General features: G+C 30.9%; 8 protein-coding genes across 8 annotated transcripts; 4 read left to right on the forward strand and 4 right to left on the reverse strand.

Annotated features, from left to right (window-relative positions):
• Positions 1-211: 211 nt before the first annotated feature.
• On the reverse strand, positions 212-1,285 carry GO595_007078 (acid phosphatase; the record flags this gene model as incomplete). Its single annotated transcript, XM_067920502.1, has 1 exon — positions 212-1,285. The coding sequence occupies one exon, from the start codon at positions 1,283-1,285 to the stop codon at positions 212-214; it is 1,074 nt and encodes a 357-aa protein (XP_067772597.1).
• Positions 1,286-5,875: 4,590 nt separating this feature from the next.
• Positions 5,876-6,325, forward strand: GO595_007079 (60S ribosomal protein L27a; the record flags this gene model as incomplete). Its single annotated transcript, XM_067920503.1, has 1 exon — positions 5,876-6,325. The coding sequence occupies one exon, from the start codon at positions 5,876-5,878 to the stop codon at positions 6,323-6,325; it is 450 nt and encodes a 149-aa protein (XP_067772598.1).
• A 947-nt stretch (positions 6,326-7,272) lies between these two features.
• Positions 7,273-10,527, reverse strand: GO595_007080 (TKL family protein kinase; the record flags this gene model as incomplete). The annotated part of the gene is made up of 1 exon (XM_067920504.1): positions 7,273-10,527. The coding sequence occupies one exon, from the start codon at positions 10,525-10,527 to the stop codon at positions 7,273-7,275; it is 3,255 nt and encodes a 1,084-aa protein (XP_067772599.1).
• A 145-nt stretch (positions 10,528-10,672) lies between these two features.
• On the reverse strand, positions 10,673-11,086 carry GO595_007081 (putative transcription factor 3b; the record flags this gene model as incomplete). The annotated part of the gene is made up of 1 exon (XM_067920506.1): positions 10,673-11,086. One exon carries the CDS (start codon positions 11,084-11,086, stop codon positions 10,673-10,675), a length of 414 nt encoding a protein of 137 aa, XP_067772600.1.
• Positions 11,087-12,260: 1,174 nt separating this feature from the next.
• On the forward strand, positions 12,261-13,058 carry GO595_007082 (phosphoglycerate mutase family protein; the record flags this gene model as incomplete). Its single annotated transcript, XM_067920507.1, has 1 exon — positions 12,261-13,058. One exon carries the CDS (start codon positions 12,261-12,263, stop codon positions 13,056-13,058), a length of 798 nt encoding a protein of 265 aa, XP_067772601.1.
• A 184-nt stretch (positions 13,059-13,242) lies between these two features.
• GO595_007083 (ribosomal protein RPL10A) lies at positions 13,243-13,917 on the forward strand (the record flags this gene model as incomplete). Its single annotated transcript, XM_067920508.1, has 1 exon — positions 13,243-13,917. The coding sequence occupies one exon, from the start codon at positions 13,243-13,245 to the stop codon at positions 13,915-13,917; it is 675 nt and encodes a 224-aa protein (XP_067772602.1).
• Positions 13,918-15,896: 1,979 nt separating this feature from the next.
• GO595_007084 (intraflagellar transport protein 80-like) lies at positions 15,897-18,167 on the reverse strand (the record flags this gene model as incomplete). Its single annotated transcript, XM_067920509.1, has 1 exon — positions 15,897-18,167. The coding sequence occupies one exon, from the start codon at positions 18,165-18,167 to the stop codon at positions 15,897-15,899; it is 2,271 nt and encodes a 756-aa protein (XP_067772603.1).
• Positions 18,168-18,257: 90 nt separating this feature from the next.
• GO595_007085 (sel1 repeat family protein) lies at positions 18,258-19,970 on the forward strand (the record flags this gene model as incomplete). The annotated part of the gene is made up of 1 exon (XM_067920510.1): positions 18,258-19,970. The coding sequence occupies one exon, from the start codon at positions 18,258-18,260 to the stop codon at positions 19,968-19,970; it is 1,713 nt and encodes a 570-aa protein (XP_067772604.1).
• Positions 19,971-20,596: the final 626 nt, after the last annotated feature.

Genomic DNA, 20,596 nt, shown 5'->3' on the forward strand with positions numbered 1-20,596 from the left:
TTTCTTCAATAGAAAAACAAAGTGACCACAATACGTTTCGTGTGGATTTAGATACAAAATTGGAATGATTGTTAACGAAAAAGATATTTTATGTTCTTTACTAAGAAGCTTAAGAAACGATAAAACCGTTTGAATGCAAAACCGCTCATTCACAATCAAAAAGTAATCCAATTTACATCAAAATATTTTTTTACAAACAAAATATCTTAACTCAAGAGAAGGCGTAATGGAGTAACTTAATTCCAGGATCCCCTTTATCTTTTTCTAAGAACGGGTACCGAATTCCGCATTCTTCTTCTTTAGGCCTCATTTGAAGTACCATTTTTTCGAATTCTTTAAATTCCATTGTTTTTAATACTTCACCATTTAATAAAATTCTTACTAAATGAGAATTTGGATTTTCGTTTTTTTCTAAGACTTCAAACGCAACAAATTTCCCAAATTCAGGAAATGTTACTGTCTCATTTAGAGAAGCTAAAAGCGAAACTATTGTTAATGTATGGCCACATATGAGCGTAAATTGCGATTTCTTTGCACCTGAAAGATAATCGCGCATGTCCAAATATATGTCAGATAATAATAATCCGGACGAAAAGGATCTACCCTTTGTAAGGTTCATAACACCCATATAGAAATCTACTAAAAGATTTGCAGATTCGGCCATAAATTCATTGGTGAATTTCCCTGGAAGATGTTGATTAGCACAATGACGAGTGATGAGAAGCTCCCCAATTCTTGACCAATGTGGAACGACTGTGATATTGCTAATGTTTTTGATATGATTGAGGTGATTATTGAAAATCTTCATTTTTTTGGAAAAGGTGGAATTAGGTGTTTGAACATCGCGATATAATGAACCAAGCTTGGGACATAAATAACTATTTGGCACGAGTGATTCAAGCTCTTCGTTTGCAACGAAAACATCAACTGGATCTTCTCCTGGTAATAGCTTTTGAGCAACGGTTTGAATAGATGCAAGACATCTGTTGGTGTAAGTGGATCGAAATGAAAAAGATCGCCTAGAATCAAGAGTTGATAATAAAGATTTGTAATTTGATTGTAAATAATCACCTAAATTATTCATTTGCTCAATCCCTTGGTTAAGTAATTCACCTGCACGACAAGTTCCGCGGAGAAAACTCTGATGTGGAATAGTTTTAATAATAAATTGATTTTTAAACTTATGTTCATCGTTTAACGAATTTCCTCCTGGGTAAAGCCATTCTTCTCCGGTGCAATTCCAAGGTATGTCATGTCCTGGAATTTTGTCAATAGGTGCACGCATCCCATGTTTAAAAATAATTGAAACATGTCTTACATTATACCCTGGCGGTGTTTCTGCTTGTTTATATAATGGTGTGCAATAGCTCTTTGAATAAATTAATAATGTTAAAAAAAGCATTTTAAGCAAAGGTTTTCTTAAATGGCGCTTTGTTTCTGAAGACCGTTACCACCCTTTTGAAAAGTGAAGATAACTAAAAGTGGTATTTGTAAACTTCAGAATTATTTAGCTTGTTAAATACATTAAGTAAATAAATTGTTACCTCATGAATGATTTGGAAACCTTTTGTTCAAGTGCATGTAAGTGCAAAAGAGTGCCAAATTAACTTTTTGAGAAAGTTTTGCTATAGAATTAAAAAAAGGTTTAATAGCGAAACACAAAATTATATAAAAGGATCTTTGGTGTTTACTTGGTTCCTAAATTAACCTTTTCGGAATATTTTCAACTTTTTCTCGAGATTGTGCATAAATAAATTTATGAAAGGACCTTAAATAAAACCAAAACTCATTACATGTTATAATGTGGCGATATCCTTCTTTTTGGAATTTTAAAAGTGAAAACCCTTTTCTTTTTCATATCACTTGTCGGCATGCGGGGGAACCACCGTCTATAATATTTTTTGTACCCTAAATGTTCAATTAAATGAGTTTTGATAGTAAATAGATGATGGCCAAAGAGGTGTGCTAATCTTTGAATTGAAATATATGGATCAATATCAAGTCAGTATAAAATTTTTTCAGATATATCTTCTTATAACGGTCTCCCAGGGGACTCTATAATCTGAAGGTCTTTTCTCCTCTACGAATTTCAGAAATTCAAAAATATACCTGTGTTTTAGAGAGCGAAGAAAACAATGCTAAAAGAATTTCATAAAAAGACACAAAATTAACCAATCAAATTTCGACTTTTTGAATACTATTACCGATCGAATGATGGGCATAGTATGGCACAGAACCATATCCATCAAGCTCACACGATTTTTTCCTTGGAAACAATTATGAAGAATTTAAAATATAACAAATTAGGCAAAAGTCTCAAATATTTTTTAAAATTCCTTTCTATTAATAATCATTTTATTCTTTGTTTATTTTAACAAACCAATTAATTGTTCCAAATCTGATTTTCATGGGAAAGAAATAAAAAGCTTTACATAATGGATAAATGTTTTACTTTTCTAAGAGTAATTTAACTATTTCTGTATGACCTCTTGAAGATGCATGCATAAGTGCTGTATTAAATAATTTAAATGATTTTTAAATATTATTTTGAAATATAAATTCTAAATAAAACAAATAAATATCTTTAGCATTAATATCAATTCCTTCTTGTTCAAGAAGTAATTTAACTATTTCTGTATGACCTTCTGAAGATGCCAAAATAAGTGCTGTTCTAAATAATTTAAATAATTTCCAAATATTATTTTGAAATATAAAATTATTAAAATAAATTTCATTTTTAGCATTAATATCAATTCCTTCTTGTTCAAAAAGTAATTGAACGATTTCTGTATGACCTTTATAAGATGCCCACATAAGTGCTGTATCAAATAATTTCAATAATTTTCAAATATTATTTTGAAATATAAAATTATTAAAATAAATTTTAAATAAAACAAATAAATTTTATCTTTAGCATTAATATCAATTCCTTCTTGTTCAAGAAGTAATTTAACTATTTCTGTATAACCTTCATCAGATGCATAAATAAGTGCTGTATTAAATTATTTAAATAATTTCCAAATATTATTTTGAAATATAAATTTTAAATAAAACAAATAAATATCTTTAGCATTAATATCAATATTCTCTTTTTCAAGAAGTAATTTAACTATTTCTGTATGACCATATTTAGATGCCCACATAAGTGCTGTATTAAATAATTTAAATAATTTCCAAATATTATTTTGAAATATAAAATTATTAAAATAAATATTAAATAAAACAAATAAATATCTTTAGCATTAATATCAATTCCTTCTTGTTCAAGAAGTAATTTAACTATTTCTGTATGACCATTATAAGATGCCCACATAAGTGCTGTCCAAAATAATTTAAATGATTTCCAAATATTATTTTGAAATATTAAATTATTAAAATAAATTTCATATAAAACAAATAAATATCTTTAGCATTAATATCAATTCCTTCTTGTTCAAGAAGTAATTTAACGATTTCTGTACGACCATTTTCAGATGCTAAAATAAGTGATGTTTTAAATAATTTAAATAATTACCAAATATCATTTTGAAATATAAAATTATTAAAATAAATATTAAATAAAACAAATAAATATCTTTAGCATTAATATCAATTCCTTCTTGTTCAAGAAGTAATTTAACTATTTCTGTATTACCGTAATAAGATGCCCAAATAAGTGCTGTATAAAATAATTTAAATAATTTCCAAATATTATCTTGAAATAGAAAATTATTAAAATAAATATTAAATAAAACAAGCAAATATCTTTAGCATTAATATCAATTCCTTCTTGTTCAATAAGTAATTTAACTATTTCAATATAACTTTTTTTAGATGCTAATATTAATACTGTTAGAAATAATTTAAATAATTTCCAATTATTATTTTGAAATATAAAATTATTAAAATAAATATTAAATAAAACAAATAAATATCTTTAGCATTAATATCAATTCCTTCTTGTTCAAGAAGTAATTTGACTACTTTTGTCTGATATTTTGAAGATGCATGAAAAAGCGCTGTTCTAAAAAAATGGAAGAATTTTTAAATTTTATTATCAAACAACAATAAAATAAATTAAATTTTAAATATAACATATAAAAATCCTTTGAATTGATATCAATTTCCCCTTGTTTAAAAAGTAATTGAATTATATCAATATAACCATAACGCGATGCTTTCATTAGTGCATTTTCAAATAATTTTAATAATTCCCAAAACAAATTTAACAATATTAAATTTAACAGGGAAGCATTAATCATAACAAATAACTATCATTAATTGTAACATCTTTTCCCTCTTTCTCAATAAGTAATTCAACTATTTCTGTATATCGTTTTTCAGATGCCAATATAAGTGCTGTTTTAAATATTTGAAAAAATTTCCAAAAATTATTTCCAAATTTCCTTTTAACAAATCAAATATTATTTCTGTCATTAATATTAATTCCCTTTTGTTCAAGAAGTAATTTAACTGTTCTTGTATTACCATTTTGAGTTGCATACATAAGTGCTGTTGAAAATGATTTAAATATTTTCCTAATATTATTATGAAACATAAAATTATTAAAACGAAAATAAAACAAAATAAATTTAAGTCTTTAGCATTAATATTACTTCTTTTCTGTTTAAGAATATACTGAACAAGTTCAAAATTTTTTGATTCCGAAGATTTACATAAAAGATCCACTGTAATGATATTTCTTGGTAGAAAATGTTTAACAAGATACAAGTTACCAGTTCTTGCTGACTCTTTGAAGATAGAATCATTAAATCCTTTACTGGAAATGTCTTCTAAAAATGATAGAAGTTCATAGTTTCCATATTTAATGCAAAGAAATTTTAAATCATTTTCTTTTTGTTGAGCGTATTCTTCTATTTTATTTTCATAAAGATATTTAAAGATATCATTTTGATGAAATATAATTGCTGTTTCATATGCATTTTGAAAAGAGATATGATTTTGTTCACATAAATGAATAATTTCTAAATTTCCACCTGCAATTGCATATTTACCTGTGTTATCTATTTTAGAATCATTCATAAGTAAATATTTAAAGCATTTAACAGCAGAAAAAAATGCTGCATAATCAATTAATGTAACATTTTCTTGATTAATAAATGAACACCTTTCATAAAGTGATGGTTTAATTCTTTGGTTAAAATAAAAATCATTTTGTGATGATATTTCTTGAAGTTTTTCTATTTCATCATTTCGAATTATTTTCGCAATTTCATTTGGATTTTGTCCTTCTTGAATTAATTGTTTATGAATTTCCCAATCATTCTTTGAAAGTTCTTTATAGTTTTTCATAAGAAAAATATATATTGGATCATTTTTGGAATAAATATGTGGATACTTTTTTGATCTATGATGGATGAAATAATTTGTTTTTATATTTTTGATAATATTTGTTTCAATTATTTTTTGTTCAATCATTTTCTCAATTAAATAATATGATTCTTGTGATTTAATTCCACATATATAATCAATAAAAATTGTAATAACTTTTAGATAACTTTGTTCTATTTCTTCTTTTGTTTGAATTTTTTCTAAATATTTGATATATAAATCACTTAAATATGAATTCTTATGTGAATAAAATGATAAATATATCAAATTACTTATAGTAACATTAAATGAATATGGAAATTTCTTATCAAATAATTTTATTGTTTGTTCAATAGCTAAATCAAAATTTTCATCAGTTAAATTAAATATGATTTTTTGAAGTGAAGTAAGTAATGTTAAATATACACCAGAATCTTTTGAGTTCTTTTTTGATTTTTTAGAGAAATTTGCATTAACATCGTGAAAAACTTGATTATCATTCATAAAATTAATTTTATTATAATGGCTTCGGAGGTTATCGGCGGTTTGGCCGTCCTTTTTCGGGATGCCAACTCGTTTCAAGAAGTCAAGGAAGCTTCGTGGCCAAGAATCAATGGGTTACGGTCGTGTTGGAAAGCACAGGAAGTCACCAGGAGGTTGCGGTAATGCTGGTGGTCAACATCATCAAAGAACTTGGTTCGATCGTTATCACCCAGGATACTTCGGTAAGGTTGGTATGCGCCGTCTTCATGTATTCAAGTGCCGCGAATGGGAACCAATCATCAATATTGACAAACTTTGGACATTAGTTCCTGAAGAAGTTCGCAACCAAGCTGCTTCTAAAAAACAAGGCGATGCAGTTCCAGTCATTGATTGCGTTGCCAATGGATATTTCAAAGTTGTTGGTCGTGGTGAACTCCCACAAATTCCATTAATTGTTCGTGCCAAAGATTTCTCACAATCTGCTGAAAGAAAGATCAAAGCTGCAGGAGGTGCATGTGAAAAGGTTCAATAAACATTTCAGTTTTGGCTAAAACATAATTTGAAAAGAATTTATGAATTTATTATTTACAAACAAATTAACAAAACTGTGAACCTCTGATTGGTGAACTTATGTTAGCAATTGCTCTGTCGCATTCTTCAATAGGTTCATATGGATGCATTCTGTAAAAATCTTCACATGAATGAACAGTGAAATTAATATGTACAATAGAAGATGCTGGCGTAAATAAAACTCCTGTTGGCAATATCCTAACGGACCTTGCATTTGTAATTGAAAAATTTGCAAAAATAGATTGTTGAATGTTATCAACATATGCCCATTTTAAATTATAAGTCCAATCAATAATTCCATAACATCTTCCAACTTTACATGTTTCTAATGTTATTGAACATGAAGAACCAAACATCAAAGGAAATAAAACCTGATCTTGATATGTTTGAGAGAATGAACATCCATCAGCCACAACATTACATTCGTTACCTGTTTTCCTTCTTTCCTCATATGAATCTTTTGAGAAATCAAAAGCCAAAAGAGTCAAAATCGCCAAAGAAAACATTTGAAAATACGTTAATCATCGACCGTTTATCATTTTCATCAAATTCGGCTTTCTATTTCTTTTAGATTATAAGGTTTCCCAACGATAGAACCGAATGAATGAAAAATCATCGGATTTATATTCAAAAACTGAAGTGTTTGGGAGAGAACTTTCTGCAACCACTTTATAAAAATTTAACAACTTCTACACGATCATTCTTTATTGCTTGAGTAAAAGCAGTTTCAAATATTCGTTAACAGCTTCTAAACTACCGAAAGCGCACGCGCACATAAAAGGCGTAATAAATAAATAAAATAAATTCCGATAAAATAAAATTAATAACAAAAATTGCAAACAAATGATAATAATCAATGAACAATTGAATTAAAGAGATTTTGAAATCGATATTTAAAAATATGGAAATTTATTCAGTGGAATTTAAAGTCCGCAAAAGAATCCTTTGATAATATGATCGAGCTAATCCTTTTACGGCTGATTGCTCCAATTGGCTCTGCAAGAACTTCGGAAGGGATGAGTTAATGATGACTTCCTTTCCAATCTTCATACTAGAAATTGCGTCCAAAATTAGCAAGATCTGAGATGCCTGATCAGTTTTCAAATATTCATCAACGCAACCAATTAACTTTTCGATGCCTTGTTCGTCAACGTAACTTTCGATTTCATTTACTCCAAACGTTCTTTCTAATGCAATGAAAGTTCTTTTCACGTTCATTTCATCATCACTCTTAATCATATTCACCAGACCCTCCAAGTTCTTTGCGCATTCTATTGCAGCATAAGGATTTATAGTAATATTAGCAATTAGAATCAAAGCATATTGTGTCATTTCGGGGTCACCCAAAAAACCGAAAACCGTAGAAACACATTCTGACAACGGTTTTGACATCGGTTCAACGACCGATACAAACGCCAAAACCATCAGAGCGGTTTTAGCGTATTCTTTAGTTTTCAATAACCGTACGATAGAAGGTATTGCTTCTTGAATGAACAACACACCGTTTAAAGTTGAAGAGATTACACCACATAAATTCAAAGCTTGTGTGGTCAATTCACCTTCGTTCAAATTTTCTAAGATGAACTTTTTCAGTTCAAATGTTTTGAACTTTTCAATGTCATATTTCTGAAGGATTAACGTGTAAATTGAAGCAACGATACCTTTCATTGAATCATATTCAGAAGCAAAGAATTTGTTCAATTTTGGATAAACTTTTTCAAATGTTGAATAGCAGCCACTTTTTATCAGTAAGCCAGCAATTGTTTTTAATGATAACATAACAACATTTGAATCATCGCTCTCCAAACATTTTTCTAAAGCTTCACACGCTTCGTTTGAATTAATGAATTTATTAATAGCACTAGGAGATTTAAATATCATTTTTGCTAATATATAAATTAATTTTCGTTGATTTTGATCATTGAATTTATTAATTAAATTTGGGAACATATCAACGAAAGTAATTATACTCTTTTGAATAAGTATTGTCGTCGTAACGATTTTAGTATATAACTCAAGTGAACATGAAACAATATAATCGTCATCACATAATAACAATGCGCATATTTTAGATGTGAAATCATAAGCTTCCATCATTCGACAAGCCTTAGGTATTTCGATTAAATACTTCAACAACTCGAGTGATAACTTAAGTAATTCGATTGGCGATTCTGGTACAACGTTCACTAAAACATTTTGTACTATTTGACATATTGCTGAATCATTTTCATAATATTTACCTTGTAATAATTTGATTATATAAATGGAACAATTAATTCGATTCGATAAATCTGATGTAATTAAAAATGGAGCAAGTTTAATGAAATGTTCTTTGTTAAGTTTAGTTAATGGTAACATTAATAAATTAGAAATCGCTAATGGCATTGATGAAACTCCATACTTTAAGAATAAGTTTAAATATGAATTAGTTCCATTATTCTCGATAAATATCGTGGACAAACTATTATTCTTTAAAATGGTATTAATAATTAGTGAGAAATCAAATGCAAGTTGTAATGTATTACATTTGTTCATTGAATCAATAAACATTTTAATGCATTTTTCATTAGAAAATAATTCTAGCCATTTCTCATCATCTATAATCGTCTTCAAATTAGAGATATTATTAGTTAAATCATCTAAAATTCGATATAATGTTATTGATGATGGTGCACCTGGATTAAAGACTGTTTCTTTCCGCTTAATAAATTGATTCAAATATGCTTCAACTTCACTATGATTCGTGCCTGGAAAATCTAATTGCCCACTTTCAAATGCTTTAACAATAATGTCAAAGTCAGGGCGGTTTTCTGGATTTTTGTCCCAGCACTTTTCAATAAACTGCGCAATTCGCCTGGGGCAGGTCGTCGGAATTAATGGTCGCGAGCCTTGCATCACTGCAACAACAACTTGATAATCCCGGAGACCTCTGTAAGGGATTTCATGCGAAAGTAATTCCCAGAATAGAATTCCATATGAATATACATCGGCTTTCTTACCATAAGGTTTGGAATCAAGGACTTCAGGCGCCATCCATTGTGCTGTACCTGTACCACCTGTCATTACTTCAGAATCATTACTAATCATTCGACTCAAACCAAAATCACAAATTTTTGGATAATCATCAGCATCCAATAAGATATTAGGTGACTTAATATCACGATGAACTAATCCTTTTTTGTGGATAAAGGAAAGCCCACATGCAACACCTAATGCTATAATAGTATGTTTGGTCGGTGAAAGTGGATTTGAATCAGAGTGAAGCCGTTTAAAGAGTGAGTTCCCCGACATGTATTCGGTGATGATGTAATATGGAGGCTCAAGAGTTATGCCAATAAATGGTAAAATGGCAAAGTGGTTAAGTGTGGACGCAATTTTAATCTCACGTTGAAGCATTTCAAATGTGTGCTTGTCGAATTGTGATGCATTCATCTTCTTGATGGCAACAAAACGTTTCTCTTTGATGTGATAACCAAGATACACATCTGCAAAACCACCAGAGCCAATGCGTTTTCGTAACTCAAAAGCGGAATGATCATATGCAAATTCACTGAATTGTGAAAAACCTTGTGCTACCTCCTCAGCAGTAAGAACACGTGAATCTTTGGTGTCGTCAAGTACACTGATGCGTTGGTTAATTTCTTCTAGTTTGTCTTGAAGTTTTTGTGATTCTTCTTGAGAAATTGATTGATCATTTGAAATGATTGTTTCAACTTTATCGCGTAAATCATAACAATCTACTTGGTCATCTACATTTTCTTGTTCTTTTGAAAGTCGAAAGACATTTGATTCAATAATTTTTGAATCTTCAATAGCTTTGTTAAAATCGTTCTTGAACTCGTTGAGCTTATCATTAATGTATAGTAATGGATGTTCAAGTAATATTCTAATGTAATTTTCTTCAAATAAATTGGTAAATAGTTCATGAAGATCAGATATTAACTGGGATGCTTGACGAAGAGCTATGCTTTCAGTAGGAGAAGCAATTTTATTGCCGCATTTCATGACTGCTAACTTTTTGACGAATGCATGTAATTCTGAACAAACGCAAGCAAGTTTAGTTCTATGTATAACGACAGACTTGTAGAGCTTAAGTATTTGCAAGATATCAGCTCTTAAACTTTGGATCCATTGGAATAAAGGTACTCCGATTTCTGATGACATCTAAACGATCATTTTTCACACAAATTCTGTGGGTGTACCAAATTTGAAAACCATAAAAAATTTCAATATTTTAACGGTTAATAATGTCAAATGTTTCGATTGGTGTATTGTTTGTTTAAAGTCTGTTTTTGATGTAAATAAATGTTTACTCAGAATCAGGCTTTGGCTCTTCTTCTGTTTTAGAGAAATCAACATCTTCTGGAACATCTCCAAGATCATTATTTTCTTCTTCTGCTTTCTTATTAAGTCCAGAAAGATTCATTCCTGAAATGAGATCAGTTAATACTTCAACAATTGGTTTCTTTTCAACCTTTCCCATTATAGCATATGTATTTGCATGCATGTTGAATGCAAGTTCTGGTTTTTGGAAGGAAAGTGCTTCTTCGCTGCCTTGAAGAATTATTGATGCTGAATCTAATTCTCCAAATTCACGGCATCCAAGACGTTGTGCTGCTAACCAAACTTTAAGTCCATTTTGGTTTCCATTCTTTTGTGTTTTCTTTGTCTTACGACGCCATGAGCCGCGTCCTCCGGTCTTCATACCAACTCCTGGTGACATTGCTTGATCAAAGGCCCAACAAAACCGTTATAACTTCTTGTTAACGGTCGTGTAAAAAATCAAAAATGGATAAAAATCCAAATAAATTAATTTTGCAAAATTAATGATTTATCGATTTTTTTTTTTTTTTTTTTAAGATTTATGGATTGTACAAGTTTTAAGAGATCTAAACGATCTAGATCAGATGCAACAGATACACAGTGTTAGTTGAAGGTTCAACAATTGTCATTTGAAAGCTAAGCAAAAGAAATTAGAAAACAAATAAAATAACACAAATTATGTAATTAGTTATCATTCACGCGTTGAAGAAGTTGATTAAATGAATAAAATGTAATAAAATAAATAACCTATATATATTATGAAATCCCATAAAATAGTATTGTTTGTTAAATAAAATTTGATTTGAACGTTCTTAAAATCAACAAACATTTTGAAATTATCTCTCACAATAGAAAACACAAATTAAAAAGTTTAAATGGTTATACAGAAATAGTTAAATTGCTTCTTGAACAAGAAGGAATTGATATTAATGCTAAAGATATTTTTATATTCAAAATTTATTTTAACAATTTGATGTTTCAAAATAATAAACGAAATTATTTTTGACAGTACTTATGTATGCATCTGAAAATGGGTATACAGAAATCGTTCAACTACTTCATGAACAAGAATGAATTGAAATTAATACCAAAGATATTTATTTGTTTTATTTGAAATTTATTTTATTATTTTGATATATCAAAGTGATATTAGGGAATATTTAAACCACTCAAATTTCCCATATTCTTTAACAATAAGATATCATAACATCCCTCTACAAAACATGAACATTAATATCATATTTTTTGTTGATTCCTTCAATTTTTTCGTAAAGATATTCACATGATTTTTTAGATAGATTTATTTATATTTTACATTCATAAAAAAAAATTTTATTAAACTTACTTTATAATTTGTTCTTTATATAACAAAATAAAGACATTTTCATTTTATTCATTTGTGGTGTTTTCTGTCATGATTGAGTTTTTCATAAACCAAAAGTGACGTTACCGATATACTTTAAACGGTCGAAAATACCCATTCTATCGGCTTTTATCGGCATATGATAAAATCATGTTCTTTTGGGCGTTTCTTAGCAAAATCACAAAAAGTTCCTCTTGTAGGGTTGATTAACATGCCCAAAGATTTGATTCTTGTTCGGCATGGATATGCAGAAGGAAACAAAGCCTATGCTGAAGAAAAAAAAGGAAATTACCAATTTTTCTCACCAAAATTCCTTGAAACACATGAATCACAATGGCGCCTTACATCTAAAGGTAGAGAACAAAGTAGAGCGGCAGGTGAATGGATAAAAAAAAATGTATCATATTTTTTTGGACAATATCTTTGCAGTGAATACATTCGAGCGCTTGAAACAGCAGCTCTTCTCAATCTCCCTCATGCCAATTGGACTCGTAATGTTTTTCTTCATGAGCGAAATTTTGGTAAACTCTCAAGACTCTCATATGCCGTACGTCAAAAGCGATTTGAAGCGCAACTCAAGTGGCGTGAGCGCGATGCTTTTTATTGGAAACCTCCTTCTGGTGAATCACTTGCTGATGTTGCTCTTCGAGTTGATTATATTCTTGACCAACTTTCTGAGTTTCCAATTCAACCAAGTTCGGCGATTATAGTTACACATTTCCATGTGATGCAAGTCCTGCGAACCCGCATAGAGATGATCCCCCAATCAGAGTTCAGAAAAAAGCTGGTAAACAATGACGAGTCAGAAAAACTCAAAAACGCCGCAATAATTCACTACACGCGTATTGACCCAGTCACCAAGGAAGTGGAGCCCGTTTACAAATGGATGAAGATTGTTATTCCATGGATCAAAAAATACTCAAATCCTGATTGGAAGGAGATCATATACCCAACATTCACAAACGAAGGGCTCAAAAGAGAAATTGAGGAATCGTCCAGAAATATCTAATCATATTATTTTTGTTCGCTATCAATCCTAAAAAATTGTGACATACTTTTTGCGACTAATCTTAGACGATTATAACATTTCCGTTATGTGTTATGAGAAAAATGTGTTTTTAAACAAGTTCTTGGCAAAAATATTTGTGAGTTTTTAAATTGACACAATTTATTTTTCATCGGTTAAAGCGGTTATGGTCCGTCCTTTCTGCAAAATGTCTCGCATTCATCAGGAGAACCTTAGGTCTGCTATTGCTGAAATCCTTGACTACTCTAACAACAAGAAGAAGAGGAAGTTCACCGAAACTATCGAACTTCAAATCCGTCTTAAGGGTTATAACATCGCAAAGGATAAGCGTTTCATTGGTAGCATCAAGCTTCCAAATGTTATCCGTCCAGGCCTTCGCATTGGTATCATGGGTGATAAGATTCACTGCGAACAAGCTGCTGCTATCAATGTTCCATACTATGACCTCCAAACCCTTACAAACTTCAACAAGGACAAGAAGACAATCAAGTACTGGGCAAAGAAGCATCATCTTTTCCTTGCTTCTGATACCATCATCAAGAACCTTAACAAGACATTAGGTCCAGCATTCAACAAGACAGGTAAATTCCCAGCACCAATCCGTTCATCTGACAAAGTTGCTGATGCTGTTGATGAAGCCCGCAAGACAGTCAAGTTCAGGCTCAAGAAGTCAATTGCATTTGGCGTTGCCGTTGCCAACGTTGCAATGAAGCCCGAACAAGTATACCAAAATGTTATGCTTGCCACAAACTACGTTGTTTCTCTCCTTAAGAAACAATGGCAATCAATTGGTGCCATCACTCTCCATTCAACAATGGGCAAACCACACCGCGTTTACTAAACACGCACCAAAACAACATCAAAAAATAACATACTTCACTCGTGAAGGAGATGTCTTTTTATTGCGGATTTGTTTGTTCAATCATATTTTTTGAAATGAGATTTTAAGTTTTGCTTATGTGTAATGAGAAATAATACAATTTAGTTTAAAAAAGTTTTAAAAACACAAAAAATACATTTTATCATCGCGAATAAATTCTGAATTTGATGCGACGGTTATTTGGAGAACGTTTATCTCATGCGCTATGATTTTAGGATCTGTGAAACAGCTTCGACGCACACATCAAACTCTTTAAGTAATTCATCTGGTTGATCATCTGTGAGTTCTCCATTTATTTGATCTATAACTCCTTGTGGTTGATCTATTACTTTTAAAAATTCAATTGTCCATGTCTCACTTGACATGCAATTGATTATTTTGTTGATTGTCTTTAATGCAATCCAAAGGATTTCTGTTTCACCGCATTCAATCACTTGTTTCATTAATTCCGCAAATTCGTTTGATGGTATTCTCAACAATGCAAAAACACAGCCTTGAGCTACCTCACACAGAAACTTGAAAAACATCAGTTGAACCTGGAAGATTTGTGTTGATAAAATGTTTTGTATTCCAATTTGTCCAAATGTTTGGAAAATAACATACACAGAATTTTCTCTTGTTAGAATGCATATGCTTAGCACACAAATACAATGCTCAAAGACTTGAATTTTATCAACAAATCTTAAGCTAAAAATCCGTGAGATTGCAACTGCAAAGTCTCCAACAGGGATTCCATACGTGGTGTTCTTTAAATATCTTTCAAGAAAGGAAAGACACATCTCAATTGTTTTCCAATTGACTGAGCACATCATTAGTCTGTAAACGTTCTCCATCACCATAAACCGTTCGATGAAAACGTTTAAATTTGTGAACCAATTCAATGCATTGAAATACCCAAAAAGTGAATTTCTGTCAGTTTTTTCATTCCCTGTGTTGATGTTGCTGCCAAGAAATTCCAATATGTCGTTTCCATAAACAGGATTTTCAAATTTCATGAATTGTGATAATGTCCAACTCTTGAGTTTCTGAATTCTTGAATCATTTTGAACATCAATTCTTAAAATGTCTGGAATTAAATCTAAACCAACTTGAAAATAAATAGGATCACGTGATACTAAATTTCCAACGAGAACAAGAATATTTTCGGTTGATTCAATTTCAATCTCTTTTTTTAAATATGGTGAAATTAAGCGAATTACATCTACAGGAAATGGAAACTCTGATTTTGCACTCATTTTAAGAAAAATCATTAAGGCTGTTGGAAAACATTCTTCAATATTTATCATTTCTGTAAGAACTCTTATGTGGTTTTCATTAAATTTACTCATTATATATCTGGGACACATTTGCATGTATTTTGCAAGTAAGTTTACACATTGAATTCTTATATTTAAATCATCATGCAATAAACATTGTACCGCTTGTGTGATATTATCAATATCAATCGGTACTACAATTGATAAATCTGCGAATGGATCATATTCTTCTTCTTCTTCTGTTTGAATGACCCATTTCCTTCGTTCACTCATTATGACGATAAATAAACCAAACAAATTTGAAAGTACATTTTTGAGAGAGTTTGTTCGATGCGATTTTTTAGATTATCTTTAAAGAATATATAAGAAGGTTAGATTTCCATATATTTAAGAAATTTTTTTGTTTATGAGCATATTACAAAAGATATATAACATTTTTGTATCAAAATATTGTAAAATTTTTCCATCAACAAATCAATTATCATAATTTTCCATATCTTTATCTCTCTTTTATTTTTATTCATTGATCTTTTTCATATCAAAATTTTCCCTATAGAAAAACACTGTATAGGTTAACTAAAAATGTTGAAGGCTCTTTATTATTCAACAAAAAAGTGAATAATTTAACCAAAAAATGTCTCAATCAATTTAATATAAAATGATTTATTATTCTTATATTACTTTTTACTCATTTTCCTCACTCTTTACCTTTTTCAGCACATCCTTAATGCTTTCCATATCGACTTGTCCAATCTTAATAAAGTTTTGGTCAGTTTCCTCCATATCCATATCTTTCAAGAACTTTGTTCTATAAGCGGCAACAACTTCGACGTACTTATTATGTGTCTTCGCTATGTCTAATGCGTGTTCCCATCTTCCGAGTTCGATGTTTAACTTTATTGCTCGGAATATGCATCTTCCCTGCAAAAGAATTCCCTCTGCTTCGTTCACGCGGCCTTGCAACACGGCAATCATCGCGTTACGTGCTGCGGGGCTTTGCATCTTTTTAACTTTCTCGAGAAACATAACTTTGTCAATGAGCGACAATACTGCATATGATTCTTGAGCAGCGTCAATTTCGCCAGATTGTATGGCACATGCAGCGCAGACAGCCCAAAGGCTTTGGTCGTTTGCAGATCGACAGATTTGAAGAACTAATTTCCAATTCTTATGAATGTCAATGGCTTCATGAACCATGATAAGATATGGTGAAATGGGAGCTACACATAGCGAGCCATCTTTGGAGGTAACAAATGCATGCGTTCCATCAAATGAAGTGATTTCAGATACATCAAATAATAATCGGAGCTCGGTTTTGAGCATGGGCATTAGTTCGGGCGTAAAGAATATGGCATTCGGGCAACACCAAACTGTAAGAGTTTTATCACTACGTGCTAAGATAACATCATGTGATGTATGCCATTGAAATTCATCAATAAAATTGGCTAGTTTTTGGGATTCTATGGTCATAGAACGTGAGTTTGCAGAAACAAAACGACAAATTGTTAAATCTCCATTTGAATTTAATAGACCAATTCTTGCTTTGTTTTGTGTAGTAGCTTGATTAGTACGAATGTTTTTAATTTCAGAAGGGTGGTTTAATGGTTCAGCTGTAATCATTTGACCAGTTGATGCCGAAAATGCAAAAACATGTTTTCGATCATCAGGTGAGACAACAGCCAAAACGCATGGTGACAATGAAACCAAGTCAAGTGATAATAAATCCCATTTAATACGAGAATCATTTATCCTTGAAATAGGTCTTCCATCGTAACCGATAACTTGAGCGCCAGCAACGGTTATGTAAACAAAAATCGTTTGCGATTGCAAAAGTGCTCTAGCGGTTTCTTTTGTATCGACGATAGACGGAGTGCTCCATTGACTTGATTTATAAATGTGAATTTTGTTTTGTAAAACAACAATTAAATGATCAAATGCTAAATAAAAGTCTACAACCGAAGTCGAAAATTGAAGGTTTTCTGTGATGCCATTCTTAAGATCATAAACAATAAGTTTTTTGGGAGATTCCATGAAAACTTCACAATCTCGATAAAATGCTTTTTTCCCTATAATTGATATTAACGAAAGTGTTCCATTTCCGCCAACTATAGCACGTGGTTGATCATCCATTACGCAAATAGCAGCTCCAGAAGCAAGCGGAAGGGTATTAATTATCCGAAGCTGAAGATCTGTAAGATATAAATGATGAGCTGTACCAATAAGAATAAGCTTTATAGATGAAAGAAAGCGTACTGTGGTAACAGCATAATCGAATTGTGCGGATTCAACTATCATTCGTCCATCAGGATCAAAGATTCTAGCAATGCGATCTTCACTTCCTGTGATGATCTCATTTGTGGCTTTGTTCCAATCACTGCATGTAATTAGTCTCCGATGACCTCTAAATTGTGTTTGATCTTGTTTAAATGATGCTGATCGAACAGTTATCATTCCACCATGTGTAAACATTAAATATTTTCCTGTACAATCCCAATTCATAGATGTGACGGCTGCCCCACAACTTGCTAATGTGGATCTTAATATTCCATTTCGACTCCATATTTTGATTATTCCATCTTCACCAGCAGAAGCAATTGAAGCACCATCAGGATTTACGCAAAGACAGGTAATCCCACCATTATGTGCTTGAACTGTTTTTTCAATTCTCCAATTTGAAGAACATAAATGAAAGTTTCCATCAGAGCAGCCAATAAAAAAAGTATTTGGAGCTCCTTGATCATGTGTACAATCTAAACATGTTATATGTGATTTCTTTAATGTAAAAATATCATCAGATGTTTGTGGAAGATCATCAGAATTCATTAAATATTTCCTAATTGCTCCTCCATCTACTGCTGAATAGAAATACTTATCGTCATGACAAAGAGCAGCTACCATTCCATTAAGTCCTGTTAATGAACTTGCATCTGTTTTTGACAGAACTTGGATCTTCATTTTTTTTCTTTGAAATATAGAAAACGTATTTTTTAACGTTCGTCAATGTTAATGACCGTTAATCTCCAAGTTAATTGGCCGAATAACAGAATGTATTTAGCTTTTTTGGTTGCTATATGGCAATCAAATGCACCTTGGAAAACAGGTTTACGAATGAATGACCCAAACTATTTACCAGTACCTCCAATTTTTGGTCTAGTTCATTCATCATCCAAAATAAATTCACAGATAATATTTGGCGATTTTTTAAGTATCATACAAAATAATTCATCATTTATGGGATATAAAATCCTTAATGATTTAAATCTTAAAACTAATGTATCATATTCATTTTATCAATTACGAACAGCTTGTAGAAACAAAACAGGACAAGCATGCCTTATTCTAGGTAGAATTTATGAGTTTGGTGCTTATGGAACCGAAGAAAACCATAAAAAAGCATTTTCATATTATCAAAAAGCTCTAGATTACGGTGATAAAAACGCTCTTATTCCACTTTCTTTTTATCACAGATATTATGACGTTGACATACCTGTTTCTATTGTTGAAACTGATTCAACAGCTGAATCAGTTGAGTCATTATTATCTTCTTCATTCCAATATGAAAAAGGTTTTTTGCGACCTTTATCATGTCCCACAGCATCTCAACTTCTTGTTGACATCTCTAGTCTTTGTACACAAATGAAAGCATTTCCCACATCTACACCCCTAAATCAAAGCGAAGTTGATCGCTTAATTAATTCCACTGATCCCAAAGACCTATACAAACTTGGACTTCATGAGATGTCTGTCTTTTATCCATCTCGTAGTGAATATCGCTCAGCCAAAAGCAAATTTAAGAAAGCATTACAACAAGGTCATTTACAATCAGCGTCAGCCATTGCACGAATTCAACTTATTCGTAAGCCGCAAAACACCAGCAAAATATTATCATTTCTTCGCTCAGCCATAAAAATTAAAGATCCTGAAGCTTTATTATTAGCCTCAGATTTATACATGACCATAGGAAGAAACGATCCAATGCAATTACAAAAGGCATATAAATATGTAAAAGACGCAGCACGTACAGATTATCCTCCAGCAATCCATAAACTTGGCCAAATCACTTACTATGGTTTACTCGGAGTGCCCCGTAGTAATACAGAAGGATATAAACTATTCAAAAAGGCGGCTACTAAAGGTTTCGCTCCTTCGATGTTTGATGCTGCACAACAGTTACTCGGCGGCGATGGGGTAACTGTTGATTGCCAAGCAGCTCTTTCTATGTTACGAAGAATTATTGACGTTGGACCATGGTCATTATTCTTTGATAAATATGTTGAAAGAGGATCTAAACATGCATTTCTTAAAATGCTTGATATGAAGCTAACACCAATTAAATGGGTTAAAATTGAACCACAAAATGAAGCCATTAGGAATTTGTTGGAGATATCAAATATGGAATATTCGGCAACTGAAAATGCCGAAACAGATGAAACTATAGAGAAAATGAGATTGGTCAGAGAAGGTGATGCTAAATCATTACTATGGCTAATCATGAAATCACCACTCGAAGAATCATTGGAATGGATTCAAGCGGTGGAAGTAATGCCACCGAAAATTGCAATATTAGCGAAACCTTTGAAATGGTTTATCATCGCAAAGAATTCTCTCAGAATGGTAAAGAATCAGACATCTGAGAAAGAACAAGAATTGCTGAAAGTGTTGTTGAGCCCATACTTAAAGAGATTGTTCATTGTCTTGGCCACTGTTTGTTTGGTCATTTTGGTGGCAGTGAGGTTTAATATCGCTTTTTCTGATTAAAATGTGTCATTTTGGATTTAATATATTTTTAATAAAAATCGAATTTTTAATTTGATGCATCGCAATAATACTTCTCGTTTACTGTCCAAAATCAAATAGAAAATGCGTTTCCATATGTTTAAAGTTGTTTGGTAATGATGAAACTTTGAAAATAAAGAAATAATTAAAATATTATTTTCATCTTCTCAGAATGCTTTTTATTCAGAGTAATAGTATCATTAAGTGTAATAGTATAATAAAACTATATTAATTGAAAGAGTGTATGCATATAAAATTTATTCACAAAGTGGAATTTGAAATTTAAATAACATTATATTTTTAATAATATTAGAAGACAAAATATGATTTGCATAATTTTGATTAATATCTAAAACTTTACTAACCAACTTGAAAATTTTTAAGTAATTCTACAATTTCGAGGTGCTTATTTTTAGATGCATACATAAGAGCAGTACAAAATTTCATGAATAAATTTTATATATTATATTGAAATATTATTTTATTGAAATAAATTTTAAATAAAACATACAAACATCTTTTAAGCCAACACGAATTTTTGCTTGTTTAAGAAGTAATTTAACAATTTCTAGATGACCATTTTCTGCTGCAAACATAAGTGCTGTTTT

This window comes from Histomonas meleagridis, assembly GCF_020186115.1.
Source record: "Histomonas meleagridis strain 2922-C6/04-10x chromosome Unknown contig_51, whole genome shotgun sequence".
Classification (NCBI taxonomy): domain Eukaryota; phylum Parabasalia; order Tritrichomonadida; family Dientamoebidae; genus Histomonas; species Histomonas meleagridis.